Source organism: Vespula pensylvanica, chromosome 24 (assembly GCF_014466175.1).
Source record: "Vespula pensylvanica isolate Volc-1 chromosome 24, ASM1446617v1, whole genome shotgun sequence".
Taxonomy (NCBI): Eukaryota; Metazoa; Arthropoda; class Insecta; order Hymenoptera; family Vespidae; genus Vespula; species Vespula pensylvanica.
Genome location: NC_057708.1, coordinates 2,983,584 through 3,001,169, shown reverse-complemented (window position 1 = coordinate 3,001,169; position 17,586 = coordinate 2,983,584). Strand labels below are relative to the sequence as shown.

General features: G+C 40.8%; 1 protein-coding gene across 11 annotated transcripts in view; it reads right to left on the bottom strand.

Moving 5' to 3' along the window:
- LOC122637012 overlaps nucleotides 1–17,586 on the bottom strand; it is a 206,638-nt gene that overhangs the window by 152,690 nt on the left and 36,362 nt on the right. For 2 of the 11 annotated variants that reach the window (XM_043828812.1, XM_043828805.1), the window contains one exon: nucleotides 4,357–4,509. The exons of 2 other annotated variants lie outside the window; for them this stretch is intronic. In XM_043828812.1, the coding sequence (XP_043684747.1) occupies nucleotides 4,357–4,423 (67 nt within the window). In that variant the 5' untranslated portion in view covers nucleotides 4,424–4,509. Of the gene's footprint in view, nucleotides 1–3,469; nucleotides 3,560–4,225; nucleotides 4,269–4,339; nucleotides 4,510–17,586 lie in introns of those variants that run through there. 7 more of the 11 variants (XM_043828813.1, XM_043828814.1, XM_043828807.1 and 4 more) reach the window with 6 other exon arrangements.

The following is a 17,586-nucleotide window of genomic DNA, read 5'->3' as shown; positions in this document are numbered from 1 at the left end:
CGCAATTTTTCGGACAAGAGACAACCGTAACGGGAAAAAATGTTAATTTTAGAATCTCGTAATGTAAAATGACACGCTCGGCCAAGTATACTATACGGCTGGTGGAAGAATGAAAAGGTTAGGGTCGGCCTCATCAAACCGAGATAACAATCGCTATCCCGGCCATTACGGTAAACCTTATTTAATTTTACGTTCTACCTCGTTCCGCTAAATCACGCGAAATTTCCTTCGGACGCGATTAAGTCACGGATTTGACGGGAGATTGATTAAAAGTGGCCCTTTCGCTTTCCCCGTAAGATCCTCGTGGGATCCTCGTCGGATCCTCGTGGGATCCTCGTGCTTCGGAGAAACTCGATAATTGAAAAGTATTTTTAAGAAAATCACGATATCTCTTATATTTAATAACTTTTCGAAATAAACTTTTTGATTTGAAACAGAACAAAAACCAGTAATCGTTTCCGTCATTGTAATTTCCTTCACGCGAAAAAGAAAACGAAGAAAAACGAAACGAACGTTATTTGAAAGGAGCCCGAAACTTTGAAATTACGGGCCACCTATAAATACTTAATAATGACCTCTTTTCCGTCGAGCTTCCTGCAAATACTGGCGTTTCGTTTTCCGCTCGCGAATTCGTGCTAACGTGCTAGCATTGCTGTTAACGTTGGTGTTAGCGAGGCAGGGCAACAGCAGCTTCATCACCCGATTTCGCAATTATCGAAGAAATAAGAGGACAATTGCATTTGGCTGCGACAAATCGCCCTGTCGAGTTCTCCACCCCTCTCTCCCTGCCGCTCACTCTCTCTCTCTCTCTCTCTCTCTCTTTCTCTCTCTGTCTGACATACGCGCACATACAAACGTAATGAACACATTTACACAGAGCCACACACACACACGCGCGCGCGCGCGCGTAGAAGAGTTGAGCTACGAGAACGGAAACAAGAGAGAGGAAGAGAGAGAGGAAGAGAGGAAACAAGCAAGGCAGGAAGCGTAATATGAAGTTCCACGTAATCGAGAGCGTTAATCGAACGACTCGATAATCGTTAGATCCGGTCAACAAAGTTATGCCGATCGTCGATCAAACAGGGTCGCGCGAATTTCACACAATTTTATCTTCTACTTTGAGTCCAAATATTTCACAAAGTACATATCTAATTGAATAACCAGAATAAAACGTTATAAAAAGCATATCTCTGGTACTTTGTTACATATTCACTATCTTATCATCGCTTGCCCTCCAATGAAAGGACACAACCAATAAATCTATACCGTTGTAGAGATAACCTTTCGAACGAGAATACTGAATAATAGTCGAACCGTGCTGCGTAACATCGATAACGCTTACAAGGTTCTACGTAATTAGCTGTATTACAATGATGAAAGGTTTAACGCGATAGACACGATAGACACGTGGAAAGGCTTGGCGAGGAAAGAAATGGAATGGAAACACGAAAGCCTCGTGATCCGTGGGTGACCTAGAAAACGTCCAGAGATTTTCTGCAATTCCTACTTTCCTTATCCTTGAATTCGGTTGCTCGATTTAACAGGTGATTGGAAGATTGAGGTTTCTCTAAGTAAGTATCTCTTCTCGCTCGTTCCTCAAAAAGTTTCACCTTCACGGGAGATAAAACCGTAGCTACTATTACATCGAGAACTCGCTAGCAACGTTTATACGAATGAGCTAGGATAGGAATATCGGTCTAATGTACCAGACGAGGAGAGTATAAGAGACAGAGACAGAGACAGAGACAGAGAGAGAGAAAGAGAGAGAGCCTAAGTGAAACGAATGTACGTAGTTTCCGGCTACAGTTCCACAGGACGTTGTAACGATGTCAACTTTGTCCATTAACCATCGATTTCACTCGGTACTTTGGCCAACTGGGCTAAAGCATTTACCCTTCTCTCCGATAGCATTCAAATTTCGAATCCAACATGATGGTCTCTCTCTCTCTCTCTCTCTCTCTTTAGTTTTCATTTTTCGTTCCTTTTCTAACTACCATCTACTTTTCCCATCGCACTCTTTCTCCGAACCTTTTTTTTACCTTTGTTCACGAGCCACGCTCGACCGGAAGAAGCTTCCACGAATTCTTAATTGCAAGCTGCTAATGAAATACCGTGAGAAGGATGGAAATGGCACGCAGCATAAGTCCTCGTTTCTCTTCGATGACGTAGAAACGAAGTCCGAGAGAATATAAATACAATTTTCCTTTAGCTGGGATAGCATGAGAATATTAACGAACGCGACAAAGAAATTAGACGTCGGTGTTATTGATATTCCACGTTGGCAAGAGAAACTCGGAAATTAACAGGGCATGGAATTCTCCTACTATTATTTTTGTTTCCCCAAGTCGATCCGCGAAATTTGTACGACGAGATTCTTACTATCTTTGAAATCTAGTCTTTTCCTTCCTTTTTTCTTTCTTTTTTCATTCCTTTTACATGTTCGTTAAGATCGATCTTTGAGGAGAGCTCCAGGAAGATAAACTCTGCATCGTTCTCATATCTAATGTACTAACTCTAATATTTACGAACGAACGAGCAACGTTTCCGATTTAATTAGTCGATCAAATCAAGTGGAAAGTATTAAAAAAGAGGAGAAGAGAAAAGAAGCAGAGCAAATAATAGAACAAATTGAACGAAAAAAAAGAAATGGAATAAAAAGAACGTCGCATCGGTCAAATCCGTTTGCATTAATGATCAATCTCGATCGTCTATATCACAAAGCGCAAATTGGATGACGTAACAAAGGATCTTCCGTGCTAACCATCCTATAACGCCCGTATACCCGGTTCCAAGTCATTATAGCTTTCTCTATATCCCCTACACAAGCATACAGAGAATATACAATGGAACGCGCTAACTGCGGCAAACTCCAAAGCGAATCTGACTCGAGTGTGGCCTGCAAAATAGTACCCATACGCGTTACGTAGCATTTATTTATCGCCTACAAATATTACGATCGTTTTTCAGAGCCTCCGACAACGAACCAGCTACGAGTTTCCAGCACGACCTATAAACAATCGTTTTCAGGCCAGTAAATTAGATCGATATCTTTGGCTTTTAACGTTTTCCACGAAATCTGTTTGCTCCTGATAAGAAGACGAATTTGTATTTAAAATGAATCGAGATTCCATCTCTCGATATACAAGTAGATATGCGTTTTTATAAAATGCATGCAAGTTGGTAAACTCGAACGCGTAGATGAAAAAGGAAAGGAAATGGCCAAGGACTGCTCGTGGGTGATCGTAACGCGTCGTTCGTGCGCGCGCGTTATTTTTCATCTCGAGGGAAGCGAATATAAACAAGAACGTTAATAAAGCGTTATTCTCTCTTTCGAATTAACTCGCATTATGATTACAAGGTGTTAACCCGGTGGATTATGGGTCGCGTGCCACTCTACCGCGCGCCTACAATTCTTTTCTCCCCAAAGGCACGCTTTGTTCCTCGAATAATTATGAGACGACGAACTAACCGGATAATTCCGGGAGACGAGCGCCGACCAAAGTGCCTGCTGCCTGCTACCTGCTGCCTTATTCTTTCCTTTCATTTTCTTTATTCTTCGTTAAAATTGCTTAACTTCGAGAGACGCTCGATCAAGTGGCTAGAACGTTCCTCAAACGAATGTTCTTCTTCTTCTTCGTCTTATTATTAATACCATTATTATTATTATTATTCTGTTAGCACGAAAAGTAATATTTCTCTTTCTTTCCAACCCTCTTTATAGTCTCCTTCGACGAAGGACAGGGAAGGTCACGCGCAAAGATAGGTTTTACGTATGTACGCAATATATACGGATGCATCTCTAATTGACAATGAGCGAATAACTCTGTTTCGAGTTCTACGGTGGAAATACGAATGGAGTTACTGCCACCCCTTTTCTCCCTTCATTAAGACTGCAATCATTCCATCATTCCATCGTAATCCAATAGCAAACTTGGTCCGTCCATTTCTCCCAATCCAAACGCAACCCAGTGAAGTCCTACAGTTAAATTTCCTGTGCCCGGAAAAACAACAGTCTGTAGCATACGCGCGGTGCTTGTTATCAACCCTTTCATCGAAAATCCTTTTCTAATACCACTTTTCGTCCTTTCTCCAATCTCCATTTCCTTTCTCTCTCTCTCTCTCTCTCTCTCTCTCTCTCCCTCCCTCTCGCCTTCTTTCATGATTAGTTAACGTTTTAGCAGTGTAATCTAAGCATCGTTTCAACGAAGCGTAAAGTTATACTCGCTTCGGCGTGTAACACGATAGCTTTTCATAAAGTATACGTTGCAAGAGGAAGACGAAGCTTGACTACGTGATAAAGCGTTCTTTAGACTTTAACATTACAACGTTAACTTCTTACGAGGATAAAGGACGTACGTTCTCCTCGTGAAATCTTCCAAGTTCGCCGACGTGATCTCACCTGCGAATCGCCGAGCTCGGACATACACGGCCGACAACGCACGCGCCGGTTTTGCTCGATCGAGCTCTCGAAAGGAAATTCTTAACGTCCAAGAAATATATAACTGGATCCTGAAACAATAAGACAAGAAGATCAATAGAAGCTGACTGGCTTAATGAATAATAGGAATTATATTTGTATTTCTATCCCTATCATTTTCTTATACAATAAATTATATATGTGGCGATTATAAGATTAATAGATTATTATTATGAAATTACAAGATGGCGATGCTCAAATATCTTTCTACTGTATGTTAATGTCTTCCCATTACAATAATATTTATCTCATAATCGTAACAAACGTAATAAGAAAACTTTATTTTTATTACTACATTCAAAGTTTAATGAGTCTAATCTATAGACGATCATTAATCCTGTCGATAAAATAATCAGTACAGTTGATCGACGCGAAATTCTCTCTCTCTCTCTCTCTCTCTCTCTCTCTCTCTCTCTCTCTCTTCCCCCTCTCTCTATCTTTCTCTCTTTATCGTACTTTCTGATTAATCACGAAAGTAACGTTCCTTCGTTAGGAGAAACTAATTAACGAGGGATAAAATCCTGGTCGAAGCACTCAACTAAAGAGAAACATTTCGTTCATGGAACGGCTTTGAACGACGATTCGATAAAAAATTTTTTTCTCGTAAGAATATGCTATTCTCGAACGTGCGTTTTCTCTTCTCTCTCGTAAGATCGTACATAATTCACCGTTCCAAGGTTCCTGGCGCGTTAAGTCGCGAAGACGGTAAAAAGCTCCCGAAGCGCTTTCCATTTTAACCAGAATTTTTGCACATTAGTGTACCGGTAAAACGTAGTACAAACACATCCTATTATAGCGTCCTTCGTCGTCCCTTTTCCTGCGGCTTACCCGAAGCTGCTTAAACTTAATAGCTCAAAAGTTAAGCTTAATGTAAGACGTTGGTGTACGTATTTTAGAAGAACGGCGAGAGATGTCCAAGGGACGCCATAAACAGGGTTTGACTCTGAAAGAAAAAGCACCTTACTTTTCTCCCCCTTACCCTTCCATTTCTATCTCTCTCTTCCTATCTTTCTCTCTTGCTCTTTTTTATAGGTGCTATCGCTATTAGCCATTTCGACCGATTAACTTCGTTTCGGATAAAATATCGTTGTACGTTTTAAACGGATGCTGTTTTCGTCTAATTACGAGGAACATCTTCTCAACGGCTTTTAAAATCCATACAAAATTGTATGAATCGATTCCAAGTTATTTGGCAGATACTCGAAAAGATTATTATCACGGTCATGATATCCAAGTGGTATTCAGGAGCTTCGAACGTTCGATATCAATTTTAAAGAATCTTCCGAGCAAGCTTGGTACATCGTAAATGGTCCTATTAGAAGATCACCGGTTAAGAAAGCTAATTCGAGACACGTCTTAATCTTCGACAGCCGTCATGATGTCTCCCAGACACGCGAGGACCAGACGTAGCTCGTCAAATTCTCAACTGCTAAGCTTTTCCTAATACGACGTTTTGCTTTTGTGTTTTATATATAACATAACAGTAATATCATGATAGTTAAAATGTGTATAAGTAAGATAAAATACGTAACATGTAATTACTCGAACCAGTTGATACTAATTTTAAATAAATTCGACGATAAAAATCCACTTGTTGTAAATTCTTTAATTACTTAGAATTAAAAAATCCTCCTCTGCTGTACTTGAGCGCATCGTACGATTCGCCAAAGTACTCCTTCTTCGCTCGATGAGAAAGGGTGAAAAATTAGATTATAACTCGGTCGAGTACTCTGTCTCTCTCTCTCTCTCTCTCTCTCTCTCTCTCTCTCTCCCGCTTTCTCTCATAGAGCAACCATCGTAGATATAACAAAAGCGTCCGGATCGCTCGTAACTCTATATTAAATAATTTAGTAGACTCGGTCGTTGCTAACAGACTTCTCCGGGCATAACTAGCTCGTATACGTAGAAAAAGAGGTAGAGGACAAAATGCTTTTCCTTCCGCAACTTAAAACCCCAACTTCTACTACCTCCCAACCCCTTTCGAGTACCACCCTCGGCGAGCATATCTCAACGAATTTCTATTCTCGTATCACGCGAGAGTTATTAAGGCAAAGTATAACGCGTTGCATTTAGCCAACACCCCATAAAACTGTAAACACGTTGTCGGCATCGGTTTTATCGCGTACTCATCGCACCGCGTTGGCAGTTTACGCTGAATTCATTTACTGCCATTTCACCCCTTTCTCTCTCTCTCTCTCTCTTTCTCGGTACGATCGAGCGTTGAGAGAAAGAGAGGGAGAGAACGTACTCACGGATGAATAATTTTATACCTTGTCATCGTCATCGAAGCGTTGACGATTGTCGAACGATTACGTTACCATCGTATGGCGAAAGCATTCTAGCGTAGAACGTAAAGCGATTAGCGTGATATGCGTGTAAGATAGCTCGGAAAAAGCAATTGGTTCGATTCCATGTTAACACGTTTATGTGCGATGCTTTCCGATGGTTTAAGAACGTACATAAATGATTTTTATAATTCCTTTTATTTTATGGATCAATAAAAATCCATTCCCCCATTCATCGATCTTTGCGTTTATGATCTCGAGCGATATACGGACAATAATATTTATTTGTTGATATATCATAATTCATAAATTTGATAGTAATTAAAACGATCATCTTTCGGACATTTGATTGGTAATACTTTTCAAACGTCCCATTCTTTTTGTCTATACATCTATATATTGAAACATGCTTAATCCCCTATACCACTTGAACGGACATACGAAAGAGAAAAAATTCCGATTCGTTTGATCTCTTTCAAGCGACGAGAATTAATCCAGAGGACGCTTATCAAAACATTTCATTCAACTTTCGAGTAGATTGAAAGCGAGCGGAGCTAAAGCGCCCTTCGAAATTGGTTAAAACCGATGGCTCGAAAGAAACCAAACGAGATGAGAGGGGTTTTCAGAATTTTCGAAAACTAGCAATAATCGATTTCTCTCTGCTTCGTTTCGTAAAACCGAGTTACAGGTGCCTCTTTGGAGCGACAAAAAACAATGAGAGCACACTTTACGAGGTGCGTAGAAAAACAAAAAAAAAAAAAAAGCTTTTTAATCTCGGAAAATAATTCTTTCTACAACGATGGTTCAAAATTAAAAAGCAATATTGTTCGTTGAAATCTCCTCGTTAATTCGCAATTAAACGATCGCTTTCCATCCGAATATGATCGGTGAATGAATCGATAGGATTTACTATGGTTTCTTAACCGGTTTGTACAAAAAAATAAGCAAAAAAAAGAGGAAAAAGAAAAAAGTAGATATTTTTTTACTATCGGTTTTTACGCAACCATTATAATATCGTATATCACATAGTCATATATTATGTCATCGCTGATCCGACTCGCAACGTTTCTCTCTCATTTATTCGTAACGATCGATGTCAGTACGATCGGGAACTCTTTGATTTTGCATCCCCGTAACACGCATGCAATACAGAGAGAGAGAGAGAGAGAGAGAGAGAGAGAGAGAGAGAGAGAGAGAGAGAGAGAGATAGGTATATATTCACATATACACGGTTGGAGTCAACGATGGCTCGTTGCGGATGTATCAGCCACAGGTGCCTCCTCGTTGACGCGCAAACAAGAGCGGCGTTTACGGCTGACACAAAAGCAAAGCGTCTCCTCCTACCCCTGTCTCCTCTTAGTCGTCGGCGTCGTCGCCCTTCGACGCCTTTGTGAGAACATCGCTCAATCCCTCCTTTCTCTCTTCCACTTCCGTGAAAGAAAGAGAGATGCTACCGGCTCGCTGTACTACCACTATCATGAAATAGTTAAGATAATGTACAGGATGTCGCGAATGCACCGATCGTTTAACAACGTTGCTTGCTACCAAGCAACATTGCCTAGGTGTGCATCCACCGTACGGTGGAATACCTAACGTGCCGTCTCCCCTTCGACTCTATCTCCCTCTCTCCCTCTCTCTCTCTCTCTCTCTCTCTCTCTCTCTCTCTCTCTCTCTCTGTCTCTTACAAGCTGTGGACGGCAGCTTCCGCGTCGGTAGGTAGTCGTGCGGATATTAAAATCAATACGGTATGCGTTTGACTGGCACACCATATCCACCGACATTACCGCACACGTCTGAGCCTATTGCTACCCTACGTATTTCTCTCTCTCTCTCTCTCTCTCTCTCTCTCTCTCTCTCTCTCTCTCTCTCTTTCTGCTTCCGTCTAGACATCGAAGAACAATCATACATGCATTATACCTAAATATATTCCATGTATATTTTTAAATAGATACACCTATAATAGATAGGTAAATATAAATATGCGTATAAATTATTATGTAAAATGAATAATAATGGATGTAACGTTGATATCTTAACGAACTTCTACGTAAATTAGTTAGACAAGAAATGTTCAAGCAATGTTCGATTGGTCAGTTTAACATGAAACTACCATACATGTATAATTGAATTGCGGGTGTAGCGTACCTATACAATATGTATATAAAAACACTGTGGTCGCTTGCATGTACTTGTGTACGAATACATCTTCGACAGAAACCATCTTTAGTTGGATAGTAGCAAACGTCGTCGATGCATACACATGGGAATTGTAGTTGCAACCGAGACGGTGGCTTGCATCGGACAAGCGAGTAAAGGGCCAGAATGGTCGAAGCACGAGGTGTGAAGCGTCGCTAAGGAGAGAGAGAGAGAGAAAGAGAGAGAGAGAGAGAGAGAGAGAGAGAGAGAGAGAGAGACAGTCTACGTGGGATAATTTCATAGCAAGTTAATCAGACACCCGTAGAATCTCCAGGGACGAACGCAACGTGCAACGAAACATTGTTACCGATCCTGTGTGCTTGAAGACGAAGGAAACTTGGTAAGAGATAAAGAGAGATACCGTGTGTGTTAGAGAAAGATATCGTAACCAACGACATCAAATACCAGCCAAGACGTGCAGATGGCACGTAACAGCTGTTGCTAATGACCTGCTTAACAACGCTCGGCTCGATACACCTATCTACTCTCCAAGATATTTAGAAATTTCTCTTTTCCTTTCTCTTGATAACAGAGATATCAAATAACCTGTAAATTCTATAGCGTCTTATCAAGAGGTTTAATACTTTTATCGGTGCAGAGAAAGAAATAGAATGAAGGAATATGAGAGAGACAGACTTCTTTCGAGCAAAGTTCTTTTTTCTCGATCTAAAGTAGTTGAAACGAGTAATAGTCGGACGGAAAAGGTACTCGAAAGCGTTGTAATCTTCTTGTCGTCTCGTTACTCTATTAATTTGCCGAGCTACCGTCAAGCTTTTTTCTTCCATGTCGTCTTCTAACGTTACACGAAAGGAGCCAGAAGAAACTGGCCAAGGGAACGTCCTAAAAGGAAAAGTAGTACAATTGAAAAGATTAAAAGGTCGGATGACCGAGGAAAAGAAATTTCTACGTTGACGGATGAATAATTCAGTTAACCGTAAGTATGGCGTTGAATTTTCTGTTTTTTTTTTCTTTTTTTTTTTTTTCTTCACTTTAGGTACGGTACAATTAAAAAGCATCTAAGTACTGGACGAACAATTAACGAGAAATTAAAGAAAAAGATTGAACATCTTTATTTTTCTTTCTCGTTTGATATTTCAACGTAGCAGGTAAATAGCTCGTACCAGATTTTACCAATTTTGAAAATTATTAATTGCGAGTTAAATTTTGTTGTCAAAAATATATTATAGGTAGAGCGTAGAGATATACAGAGATAACCGCTCGTACGTGCGTGCATATAGGTGTGTGGTTAATTAGAAAACTAATTATCATCTCCCGTCGACCCGATTCGACGCACGTCCGCGCATTTTCATACAATTTTCATTTCACCGAAAAGTAAATAAATATGCAGGAACTGAGCATGTTAATTACGTCGATGCAAAAAGATCGGCATTAATTAGGATGGAGATGATCGTCGCTTTTTGAGGAAAATTCCAACCATACACGAAATATCTCCATTTCCCCTGTAAAAACAAATTACAGTAGTGCTATCCTGGTATAACCACATCGTAGATGCGCCTTACCGAAGCGTTAACGTCGACTGAGGAAACTTTAAAATCCTTCTTTCGTCTGTAACATTTTTATTCCTCGTACGTGGTATTTTTTTATTCCTACAATGACGTCGAGGCAAGAGAGGAAAAAAAATAGGAATACGGGTTAACGAGCGAGGACATATGTATCGTGACGATTCCAATCGTTATTGGTGGCGACGATTTTTGGTGACGTAAAAAATATACCTATATATATGTATATATATATATATATATATACACACTCACACGAACACAGATATACATATAGGTGAGCAAAAAAAGAAGAGACTCGATAGCGAAAGAGAAAATATTTTTCCGTAAAATATTGCGCGCGATTACGAGTCTGAATGAAACTCCAGTACACCGTCGACGATATTCTGCGTTCGACGAGCCGCGCACGGATTTCGTCTCTGCGTGCGCTTAATCACCGCCTGTATCAAATGCCGTACACAGGAACGAGCTGCGCATAGATCCACGTACCGTTGCGGCGGGAGTTACATTTGATACTAATTAATTAGCTACTGTCACTCCCCATTAGTGCCTTCGTCATTCGCCAAGGCTGCCGCGCACGCACCACCGACTCACGAATCGCGTACAGATCACCGTAATTCCTTGCAAACAGTCCTATCTAACCCATTTCGTATCGACGATGCAATCGAATTGACTGAATTAAACGGTAAGGTATTATCGGTTAAAGTGAAATGGGCCTCTATTGTTTTCTTTTCCATTATCTCGGACTATCTACGATAATTTTTCTATCCGTTTTCTAAAATACTCCAAATATTTATTATTGTATTTACTTAGTCCTTAAAAGCTGTCATAGAAACCAATAATGAAAATAAGTGCAATTAAAAGTTTTTATTATTATTTGAAATAAGATGAAAATTATGGAAATTAATTTCTACTGGTGTGACGCGCTATGAAAATACTCGCTGCAAATGAATGCAACCATCCTTTGGATTTCTTAATAATATTCAAATAACATTTATTTGGGATAAAATGTTTCAAATCGTAATAGCATTTATAAATTACAAATTTAATTTCGAGGTATCTACAGCATAAAACTATTTTCATCCTTCTGTATTAAAAAATAAAGAACTATTCTATCCATTCGTCCGATTGCTAAAAACCTTTACTTATCACGATCTGAAATACGATAAAGGGACGCATGCCGAGGGCTTCTTCCCTCGCAAAATAGGGATATGGAATTTGTACGGGCCGAGCAACGAAGGGAGGCTTCGGTTAAGGTAGAGACATGGACAACGAGAGAGTTGGAGTAACGATACTTCGTGGGAGGAATACAGAGAGAGAGAGAGAGAGAGAGAGAGAGAGAGAGAGAGAGAGAGAGAGAGAGAGAGAGAGAGAGAGAGAGAGAGTGGAGATGCAGATGGATAGAGAAGGGAAGAGGGCAACGGCTAGACAGTAAAGTTCCTTCTTTGTCGGACGGGTGACGGTGAATAGCGTGCGAAGGTAGACGGACGGAGTTAAATTTGCATGGACGCTTGTCTGCGTTTCCAATTTCACGCATGCACACATTCAGCGGTACCGATAATAAACGGCGCCAGTTTTGGCATAAATCAAGGCCACAAATCCCGACGCGCCTTCGTCAGTTTCACAGAGAAAGAGACAGAGAGAAAGAGTAACCCTTCAACGTACATACATATGTACGCGGTTCGCTACCACGATCCACCCTTTTTTCAACCCCTTCTCTAAAGTTACTACTCCTCCTCTTTCCTTCCCTCTATGTCTCTCTTCCGTCCTCTTGTTCTTCATCGACAGACGGATTAATCCAACGTGGAGAGCTAAACAAGCAGAAAGTACGCCTACCTTTAACTCCCTTTCTCTCATCCGATGGAAGATGGAAACGGAGGAAGGGAAATATCCGTACTGTGCTTTTTCCGAATAATACTATATAATTCAGTAGAAGCTAAGTCACCTATTTTACCTTCTCGCAAAGACCAATCTTTTATTTCCAAGCCATACGATCAATTTCCGTTAGCTTTCCATCCTCCTTAGAATTTATACCGTTAGATTGAGAGATCGATCCCGTTCAGTCGGATACGGTCGGTATCTCGAGCACGTTCGAATTACGATTAAATTCGAGAATAACAATAACAATGACAACGAGGACAACCATGATAACGAGTGAGGGAGGAAAGTACAAATTAATTCATAGAACTGAGCTATTATTATCGAGCGTTCACGAGTGATTCGTTTATACATGGATGAAACTGTCGATCTAACAATAGAAAAAATAAAGTATTTATAATTGACCGAAGAAAATGTAGAGCACGATGGCAAAGGAGGATAGATAATTCCAAAAATAGGTAACTCCGTGAAATCGCGAACGAGTGTTGTATCGAAAAACAAAGCGGCGGACGAAGTACGTGGTTTTGGTGGTAGGTGAAAATCGTCCTTTTCTCCTGGTGTCCGTAACGAACGGAAAACTCGAACGCGATAGCGCGTGACGGGCGTCTATCGAATTCAATCGCGTCGGCTTCGAACGCGGTCGACCTGACCTCAAAGCGTTAACTCGTTGCCGTTCTCCTCTTCCTCTCGCGTTGATAGTAATGGTGTTGCCGGTGAGTACGAGTATTGGTGCAACCGCGCGGGATAGCACGCTGGTGTTGAATCAAGACCCGAATCAACAATGTGGGAACATTTATCATTGTCCTTGGTAATTGATGTCGAGCGTCAGGTAAGAGGCGGGCTCTCACGACTAAGTAATGTCATCTAGAGACGAGGAAAAGTAATGTCGTTTCCGCGCTCGGAAGAACAACGACTGAGAAAGAGAGAGAGAGAGAGAAAGGGAGAGAGAAAATGTTAAACGTTAAGAAAACTTTAACGCGTACATCGAGACATCTTCTAGGATTATTCAAAGTTGCGAGGGCTTGGCCATGCGAGACGGTGAAAAGAAAGAGAAAAACAGAGAGAGAGAGAGAGAGAGAGAGAGAGAGAGAGAAAGAACGTCAAAGTCGAAGGAAATGGAGAGCTAATGTCGCTTCGGGAGAAACTCGAGCGTGTACCGGGCAAGTAAGTACGCAGGCTCTTATTTGTACATCACATATTGAAGTTCAGTCTTTGTACACATTCTTTCTTTCTTACTACTACTCCCTGTTATTTCGTTCTTTAACGTAGCAGATAGGTATATCCCGTGATAGAAACATTTCTTTCTTTTCTACAATATTCTTTCTATTTCTCTTTTTTATCTGGTGGTAGCACCGTATCCGTTCCTTCCACCAGATTTCCGTCTCATTGTGCCGTCTCGTCGGCTCCGCTCGATAAGAATAACGTTCGCGATGATGTTTCCTCGGCGTTATTCGGAAGCGAGAAAGCGAGTTCGCTCACTCGCTTTGCGTTCTTATCGTCGTTTCAATGTTCCCGCCATGGACTCGTTCGAATCGTTTGAATGTTCCTCGAATATTTCCTTCTATATTTTTCAAGAACGGAGTAAGAGAAACTCGGAATCGACTTTTAATTCCTTTTCATCCTATAGAGACTTTAGGTTCGTTAACGAACAAAAGAGATTGCCTCGGGTCTGTGTAATGGTAAGCTGGGTTTTTGCGAGTGTGACCGAGAGAAAAGTCGAAAATTCTGCTCGGTAACAAGTAAACGTTGTTTTAGGTATGCACGATATGCCCTTATCGTTATAAGGCAAAAGAAATGGATTTTAGTTTTCATCGACGAACGAAAGTTTGTTGTATCTCTTACGAAACTAACAAAGGCAAACAGGAAAGAGTAGGCTCACCTACGTCATAGTTTCCTCCATCAGTTCGTTTCTTTACCAATTAGTTCATTACTTTCCTAACGCGTCTTTTTCGTTTCGTTTCTTTCGTCAGACCCCGATCAAATCGGCTATCTATTAAGGAGGAATAATTCTATTCGTAAAGCAAGCTCGAATAGACGTTTAATCTTGCAATATTTTGTTTGCGGAGACATCTAACAGCGAGTATAAAATACGGAAGTGAGACGTGTCGTAGCGCATCTCGCGGGTAGACCTCCATAAATCTTTTAAATCCCGAAAGGTCGAATACACGAGGTTCACTCGGTCAGTCGATTGTCGTTGCTCGCGTAACCTCATAAATCATGAAACGTGCATATTGCTTCGTGCCTCCGCTTTGCGTTTTGTTTCGAGGCGAACATTTAAATATTTCATCGTTAGCTGCCTCTGGATAAAACAACGAACGTCTTCTTGCCTCGAGCTTCGCACGGTTGTATCTAAGTTCTGCGCGAACGTGCCAAACTGCTCGGTAATTTTCTTTCCTTTTAAACACGACGATGAAATCCACGTTTTATTTAGCGAAAAAGGAGATATCGATGCGAAAATAATATGATCCGACTCGATTAATATCGACAACGGCTCGTCGATGATATCACAACTAACGAATACTCGATGAGAACGATACGACAAAGTGATTTCGTTCGAAAACGTATCCTTCTGTGCGTCGTTGTGTCGTCGTAGTCGCCGTCGTCCTTGTCGTCGTCATCGTCGTCAATCTCGTTGTCATCCCCGACGAACACCGCATCGATGTCACTTTTTAACCGACGAGTGGTCGTCGATCGGCGAATCGATTTGTTTAAATTGTACACGAACGTTCAATAGGCGCCGATAAAGGCGAGGCCGACTTGTTTGCTTTCCTATATATCATTGTTTTCATATTTACTCTCTCTCTCTCTCTCTCTCTCTCTCTCCCTCTCTCTCGCTCTCTCTCTCTCTCTCTCTCTCTCTCTCTCTCTCTCTCTCTCTCTCTCTCTGTCTCTGTCTCTCTTTCTATGTCTCTCTTTCTCTACCACGTTTGCACACAGTACAATCTACCAATATTGATGGTACATAGCTGAGCGCCAACAAAACATAATAGCCGTCGTTCGATTACTCCTGTGCCTCGGAATCGTTTCGATAATCCGATCGAAAGTGACGTTTCTATCCTATTCAGATTCGTTTTTTATACGCGAATGTACGGTTTTTTTATCTCATCCCACTCTGGAATTTTGTTGTTTGCTTTTGTTTTTCCTCCGTGTTGATATATTCCTTTTTTCTTCTTTTTTCTCTCTGTCTCTCTTCTTTTTTATTTCCTCTCGACGAGAAAGCAATGAAGTCCCATTTACGGGACGAGACGAGCTCCATTCACAGTAGAAAACGCACGTACGTAGACGGTATTGCGTAATTTTAGGATAATAGTGGAACGTTGTGGAAACATCTACGTAGGTAGGTACATAGATAGGGCGCAACACGTTGATCGCATCGCACGAGGAACTCGAATAATTTACGATCGCTCGACCCTACCGAAAGTTCTTGGAGAGGGAATCTCATAGTCTCGAATCGTATCGCATAAATCTTGGAAAAGACCTTTTGGAAAGCGCTCGTTAATCCAAATACTTCGAAATGCAGGTATTCGTAATCGTTTTTAAAATGAGACAAGAGATATACTTCGAAAAGTATGAATTTCAATGAAATTGTTCGCTTACGATCGACCTCCATATAATCGCGATAGTTGTATAAGCACGTTACTGTATACGGATATGTGTATCTACTTCGTATATTACGTAAGAATACTTTCCTAGCCATTTGAAGATTAAAAAATAAATGAGGCATTATATCTCATGAAAGTAGACACGTGCGATCGTTTTAACCCGCGATTATTCTCGCATCCTCGTTAGAAATAATTAAAGTGGATAAAATTTCATCAAAGCGGAGAGTAAGTGTATATACGTCGGTCAATATTTCTATGTCTTTGTCTTATCGTCGCTCGTCTTAGATAGACCAACGAAAATACACCGTTGGGATTACGAACGAATTTGCTAATGTAACTCGGAGATAAATGGAAAGATAAGAAAGCTCGATCTTGAGAATGGCATTTTCTATCACGAAAAAGATTCGACTATAAAATTCTTTCTTTTCGCGTTGAAACTGCCTTGAGTAAGACACAGTGGTACATCGGTACGTTCACGAATCTATACGTCCTTACATCCACGTAGAATTGTATTTATTGTAAAACATACGCGTAACACGTATCTCCTCGCGAGTAAGGTTAGGTAAGTAGACGGATTCGAAAATTTTTGGCGGTACGCGCCCGGCGTTGTTCGCAATGGAATTTAATTTTATACAGTAGCAAAACGAGTTCTTCGCTTCGCTTTCTTCGTCTCGCGAGCATTCGTGCGCGTATCCTAGGAACGTACGAGAATATATTCGCAGTATTATATTACGTGCCGTTTCCTACGCTTCTTTTCTATATGTTTCTACCTATATATGTAAGCTACGTGTGATCAAACTCAGTTACACGGAGAAAAAGATTCTCTATGTGAGAAAATACACAGGCATAGCGTGCTTTATCGCTTAACGTGCTCGTCATCCTCTCTTTCTCTCTTTCTCTCTTTCTCTCTCTCTCGCTCTCTCTCTCTCGCTCTCTCTCTCTCTCTCTCTCTCTCTCTCTCTCTCTCGAATAAAGTGAAAAAACAAACCGGCCGTTCCTGGAATTTTGAGCCTGTGATTAAATGCATGAGGCGCCGGTGAATTAGATTAAGCACTCTTGGGCATAGATCGTGCTCCACAGTTTACTCGGCGCTTACTCTCTCTTCCTCTCTCTCTCTCTCTCTCTCTTCTTCTTCTTTAACGCGTAACTGGCTGGCTTCAAAATTTCATGACTAAGCTGTGCTTTTGTAGCTCCAGCAAAGCATAACCGAGTGCTTAAAGCTAGTGCGGTAGTACGTTAACAAACATGCTAGAAATTAATACGCAGCGCCGCCCTCTTCCTTTCATTCGAGACTATCGAATTATTTCGCTTATGAACATTTTACCTTAATTTTCCGTGTTCTAAAAGCATTCTGAAAGATCATCGGGAGAGCGAACGAGTACTTTAAATGTACAAAGTATTTCTAAAAAGGATGCTTTCCTTCGAGGTAAACATTTGACGAATGAAAAAATGTATTAAAAATGTCTTTAACGTCATCAATCGAGTTTAGTCTCGATAACCAAGATCCTTTTTCAATGCACGTAGAAGATTATCTTTTTTCAGGGATATCCTCTATCGCATAGACACGCGGTGCCAATGGAAAATATGTATCAGCCGCGTGAAAAAGAAAGATGAGAAACGACAGGGTT